Raw genomic sequence first — 6,195 nt, 5'->3', positions numbered from 1 at the left:
TATTGTCCCTGGAGAGATGTGTAATTATACCTTTGTGTATATTTTTAGTAGCAGCAGAACTGTGAAATATGGATTTATATGCCAGGATTGGGGCTTTTTCAAGTTCACGGGAGTATATCCTCACACTGCTGTTTTCTTAGGCCGGCGTTTTGAGGCCGTTTTTAAGCAGTCCGGTAAAAAAATACATCCGTTTTTGACAGTTTTTTCCAATTATCTTATTGAGGATAAATGAAAAACGGTCAAAAAAAGGGGTGCGTTTTCAAAAACGCATACGTTTTTTTAACGGACTGCTTAAAAACGACCCAAAAACAGCCTAAAAACAGGGTTCAAAACGCCACGTGTGCCGCCGGCCTTAGCGTTGAACTGCACCAGGGCTCCTCTTCTCTGCTCTAAGTGACCTCCGTAGTATTCAATCAGATGCAAAGAACTCAAATCCTCTTAGAGAAGAGCTGCAGAGTAACTGAGTATAGAGAGCACAGAGCACAGCAGTGTAAGGACTTCCCCCCCCCCCCCCCGTGCACAATCCTGGAGTCATTGGGGCAGATTTACTTACCCGGTCCGTTCCTCCGCTGTCCACCAGGTGGCTCTGCTGCGCTGAAGTTCCCCGGAGGCGCGCTGGTATGCCCTGAAATTCACCGGCCTATTCCTGGTGAAGGTAAGTGTAATTTTCGCGACACATTATTTTTCTTAAATGCGGTGGTTTTTCCGAATCTGTCGGGTTTTCGTTCGGCCACGCCCCCCGATTTCCGTCGCGTGCATGCCAGCGCTGATGCGCCACAATCCGATTGCGTGCGCCAAAATCCCGGGGCAATTCAGGGGAAATCGGCGCAAATCGGAAATATTCGGGTAACACGTCGGGAAAACGCGAATCGGGCCCTTAGTAAATGACCCCCAGTATAAATGATACAATAACAAGATCGCTCTTCTCTTAATTCCTTACTAAAATTTTTCTGCCAAGTTCACCCGAACATGAAATCTCTGGCGTGTCACGACCACTCACCGTCCTTCTCTCTCTTACATTCTTCCAATAACAGAAATAGGGGATGAGGTCAAGTTCTACCAGATCTTCCACATTTTTAGCCTCCTCTCATTTTTCTGTGGATCATGTTTCCACCGCTGATGGTTGCTTGTACTTGAAACCTATCGGATGGATATTTAGCCTCTGGAAGTAAGAAAAAAAAAAAAGCAGATTCTATTCACTGACAGCAAGCAGAAACATACTGTCTGTGAGAAAGTTGCATGAGTTTATAGGATATAGTGATAGTCTGCCAATGACATGAAACTAGGTGATCCCTTTAAGGCATCTAAGAGCTTACAAGGGGCCAGGTGAGAGTCGCTGGTAACCCAATCTCTGTGTACACCTGGGCTCAGCTGGTGCACTCACAGGTATTGTAGTCACCTAGCAGCCGCCTCCTAGTCTTAGCCTCAACTCGAACTAAGAATGGAACGTCGCCTTGTCAGGTTTTGTTTAGCAAAATCCTTTCCGGCACCCAAGCGGTTAATAGTGGGTGTTAGAAAATTATTCTTCCCTCCAACTAACAAATTGTCACTAGACATCAGGGTCAGACATGGACCATAGGTTATCCCAGCTCTTCAAGGGCAGGGTCAGTCCCTTGCTGCAGACATGCAGGACCAGGAGGACCCAGGCCAGAGCCTTACATGGGGCTGCAGCAGCTGGTGTCACAGAGGGGGGCAAGAAGATGAAGACCTTCGATGATTTACCTGGACCTTCCCTCCTCACCAACCTCTACTGGTTCTTCATCAGGGGCTACCTGCTCCACACTCATGAGCTACAGGTAAGTAGTACATACATTATCGGGGTTATGGAGAGGACACGGTGCTATGGGGGCATCTGCGGATGGGGGACCTGTGGATGACACTGTTATGGGGGATCTGTAGAGGACAATGTAATGGGGGACCTGTGGATGACACTGTTATGGGGGATGTGTAGGTGACACTGTTATGTGGGATCTGTGGATGACACTGTTATGGGGGATCTGTAGAGGACAATGTAATGGGGGACCTGTGGATGACACTGTTATGTGGGATCTGTGGATGACACTGTTATAGGGGATCTGTAGAGGAGATTGTAATGGGGGACCTGTGGATGACACTGTTATGGGGGATCTGTGGATGACACTGTTATGGGGGATCTGTAGAGGACAATGTAATGGGGGACCTGTGGATGACACTGTTATGGGGGATCTGTGGATGACACTGCTATAGGGGATCTGTAGAGGAGATTGTAATGGGGGACCTGTGGATGACACTGTTATGGGGGATCTGTGGATGACACTGTTATGGGGGATCTGTGGATGACACTGTTATGGGGGATCTGTAGAGGAGATTGTAATGGGGGACCTGTGGATGACACTGTTATGTGGGATCTGTGGATGACACTGCTATAGGGGATCTGTAGAGGAGATTGTAATGGGGGACCTGTGGATGACACTGTTATGTGGGATCTGTGGATGACACTGCTATAGGGGATCTGTAGAGGAGATTGTAATGGGGGACCTGTGGATGACACTGTTATGGGGGATCTGTGGATGACACTGTTATGGGGGATCTGTGGATGACACTGTTATGGGGGATCTGTAGAGGAGATTGTAATGGGGGACCTGTGGATGACACTGTTATGTGGGATCTGTGGATGACACTGCTATAGGGGATCTGTAGAGGAGATTGTAATGGGGGACCTGTGGATGACACTGTTATGGGGGACCTGTGGATGACACTGTTATAGGGGATCTGTAGAGGAGATTGTAATGGGGGACCTGTGGATGACACTGTTATGGGGGATCTGTGGATGACACTGTTATGGGGGATCTGTAGAGGAGATTGTAATGGGGGACCTGTGGATGACACTGTTATGGGGGACCTGTGGATGACACTGTTATAGGGGATCTGTAGAGGAGATTGTAATGGGGGACCTGTGGATGACACTGTTATGGGGGACCTGTGGATGACAATGTAATGGGGGACCTGTGGATGACACTGTTATGGGGGACCTGTGGATGACACTGTTATAGGGGATCTGTAGAGGAGATTGTAATGGGGGACCTGTGGATGACAATGTAATGGGGGACCTGTGGATGATATACTGTTACATAGTCTCCGGTTTGGCTGACATGCACTACATGGACAGCGTTACTATGTGACAGAATACAGTGAGTTTTCTGCAGAGATCAGATGATTGCACTTATGTTTTCGCCAGAGATGAGATGGATATCAGCTGGTGAGAAACTGTTCTAAAAATAATCCTGGGGACAGCTCTGGATCATGTATTGCTGCATAATAGTAGAATGCTGTAGAGTTCAGTATTGTATCTGTAATGTCCCAGAGTTGGGGTCATTATGAAATTATGAAATCTTGCTGGAGTGGACCCCGCAGGACTGATCACCCTACTCTGCTCTGTACCTCACAAATTCCACCTTCTAGGGAATAGAACTCCGCTTTTCCCTTGTAATTACCTCTAGTAGGCTGCATTTGGGTAATAACCCCACCACCTAGGGTTACAAATGGATATTAGGTATGTAAAATGTGCATTATTTATGTATTCCTATTCCGTTTACTGAATACCGGAGTGGCTGGCGGTTGCGGCCCAGGGCGCGCTGATGTCACGGTGCTTGGTATGGGGACCGGAGGGCTGTCCTACTGCCTGGTGTGCAAGAAATATGGAGGGTGAGCCTGATGCAATATCTAGGAGTCCCTGGATGATGGAGGATGGGGAGCCCATGGCGGTGAACCTACAGTTCTTTATGGAACTTAAAACAGCAGGCAACGGCCAAACAGATAAGCAGATGCAACAAGCTGGAAGTGTGATGGAGAGCAGGTCCACAGGAAGGCTACACACATCCTGGTAGCAGCTTCAGGCTGGGCTGGTAGAGATGGAGCCGAGTCCAGCTGGGGGACCTCAGCTCTGGGGCTTAAGTCTCCATTACTTGCCCTAATGTGTCAGGCAGTCTCTTCTTCCTGCTATTATGACCCTGGCTGGTGCAGCTCTGCAGGAGCAGCACTCTCCTCTGGTTCCTTTGCTGACATGTGCTCCAAGATGGAGTCTCTCAAGGACTTACAGACATTGTGCTCCAGCCCACCAGGGGTTTTTATACTGCCTTGGTCAGGTGGTAGTACCCTCCAACCAGCTTCCTGCTTACTTCCCAATAGTAAAAAGATTCTTATTGGTCAACAACATTTCACATTTTTAACTCTTGCCTTACCAGCTAGAATTACAAAGTTTCCCATGTTACAGCTTCTGACATGAAGAGGGAGACTTTCACAACACCTAACTAACCCTTTGCATCTGCAGGGGTGTTGCACCAGCTACTCCGTTACCAGTTTACATCTGCCCCTACACGGTGGTGGATGTGCAACATCCCCCACCGGGGCCTAGCCTTATCTCGGGGCCTGGAGTCAGCCGGGGCCCGCAGTACCTGAGTGGCTCGACAGCACGTGGCAGCAGTAATACAGTTCAATGCAGAAACACACAATCACTTGGGGCCTAAACCCGAATGGCAGCAGGGTTAGGCAGCACAGTCTTTGTAATAAAGTACAGTCTATAGTGCCAGAATAAGGCACAGAAGTATATATCCTGTTCGTGACGCCACTTGCAACATCCCCCACCGGGGCCTAGCCTTATCTCGGGGCCTAGGCACGCTAGTGTCACGGTGCTTGGTATGGGGAACCGGAGGGCTGTCCTACAGCCTGGCAGGTCTCCAGCAGGGTGGTGTTGGCAAGAAATGATGAGGGAGAGGCTGCTATAGCGGATCTCCCTGGGGCAACTCTTTGGGTGTCTAGAGTATAAGTCTCTGTGTAGTGGACAGGGTGCCTGTGATGATGGCAGCTGTAGTAGCAGGGACCAGACGGAGGCAGAGGTTGAACAAAAACAACTTACAGTTCTTTATTGGAACCGACAGGAACCGCAGCAACGTGCCTTTAACAGAATGGTGGAGTGCTGAGATGCAGTTGGAGGGAGCCACAGGAGGTAGAGCGCCAGCCTGGATGCAGAGGGCAGGCTGGGAGGTAGCTGTGTCCTAGTAGGATGCTTCAGCTTGTCCTGGAGTGCTTCAGGTATTACCCTTAAAGGTAGGATGATACCCCTTTCCTCACTAACTCTTAGCTATTAGCTCCACTCTTCAGGCAGGGGCTAGGCTCTTCCTGCTCTGGTCTGGTATGCTAGCTGTATAGAGTTTAGACTGGAGTTACTCCAGTCTGCTTCTGCAGATTCCTAGGTCTGGCGGGAACTGGTCTCTTCTCTCTCCTGAGAGAGACTCACTCTTCTGGAAGTTTCCTGACAGGGTCTTGTAACTCCCCTGGTCAGGTGGTGGCTACTCCTCCAATTACATCTCAGCTCACATCTCAGCTCACAGAGACAAAGTATAACACATGTGATTGGCTGACACATCTTACATCACATAAAACAGTTAACTCCTGCCTTGCCAGGCAGGATCTACCACTGCAATGTTCCCTTGTGTCCTATAAGGACTATGTAGTGTGATGTAGTGACATGCTGTGGGGCGTATTCACAACCACTCCTCCGCCTTGCATCGGCGAGGGTGTTGCATACCCCCGGGGCAATTGAAAGAGCCGCCCTCGGCTCGACTACAGATGGTTTGGGGCACAGAGGTAGATAAGGGCATTTCTGAGAAGTGCAGGCTATATGATATGTAGGGACAAACCGCCCATGGTCCTGGAGACAGGCACCTGGGTTGGTGTCGGACTAAGACAAGGACATGTAAATGCGAAGTATGACAGTTGATTGCTAACGCCATTAAACCGAACTGTACAGTAGGAAAGGTGTGGTGTCATGTACTGTAATCCACTCCTTGCACCAAGGCCTGTATATTTGTTATATAAACACTTCTTCCCTGGCGACAAATATATAGTGTGTATATATGCATTACATTGGCATATGTGACACAATGAGACATTGTACAATGTACAAGTACCTGCCGACTGACATTCTTACCCTTGTATGAGTGGCATCCAGGTGCTATCTCTGTAACACCCCCGGTCCCCTAAAGACCTGCAGTTCACGGACTACCCCCACGTGCAAACCTCGGTTTGAGGGATAAGGTAGCGGTCAGGGTTTTACATAGAGACGGTCCGACACAGCCACACTACAACCTGAAAAGCCTATAAAAGGTTAGTGCAAACTACTGACATAAATTGACAGTGTGCAAACATTTGGTAAAC

The 6,195-nt window shown here is 48.9% G+C and overlaps 2 protein-coding genes across 2 annotated transcripts in view; one reads left to right on the top strand and one right to left on the bottom strand.

Annotated features, from left to right (window-relative positions):
• WNT6 (Wnt family member 6) overlaps positions 1 to 1,080 on the bottom strand; it is a 216,551-nt gene extending 215,471 nt beyond the window's left edge. Inside the window, exon 1 of the mRNA XM_072122325.1 lies at positions 1,001 to 1,080. The gene's annotated coding sequence lies outside the window, so the exon portion shown is untranslated. The remainder of the gene's footprint in view (positions 1 to 1,000) is intronic.
• Positions 1,081 to 1,543: 463 nt separating this feature from the next.
• Positions 1,544 to 6,195, top strand: part of LOC140075910 (sterol 26-hydroxylase, mitochondrial-like) — a 33,801-nt gene continuing 29,149 nt past the window's right edge. Inside the window, exon 1 of the mRNA XM_072122323.1 lies at positions 1,544 to 1,796. Coding sequence (XP_071978424.1) covers positions 1,569 to 1,796 — 228 coding nt within the window. The 5' untranslated portion in view covers positions 1,544 to 1,568. The remainder of the gene's footprint in view (positions 1,797 to 6,195) is intronic.

The sequence above is a fragment of the Engystomops pustulosus genome, chromosome 8, assembly GCF_040894005.1.
Source record: "Engystomops pustulosus chromosome 8, aEngPut4.maternal, whole genome shotgun sequence".
NCBI lineage: Eukaryota > Metazoa > Chordata > Amphibia > Anura > Leptodactylidae > Engystomops > Engystomops pustulosus.
The sequence above is the reverse complement of the archived record's forward strand: the minus strand, read 5'-3'. Positions and strand labels throughout refer to the sequence as shown.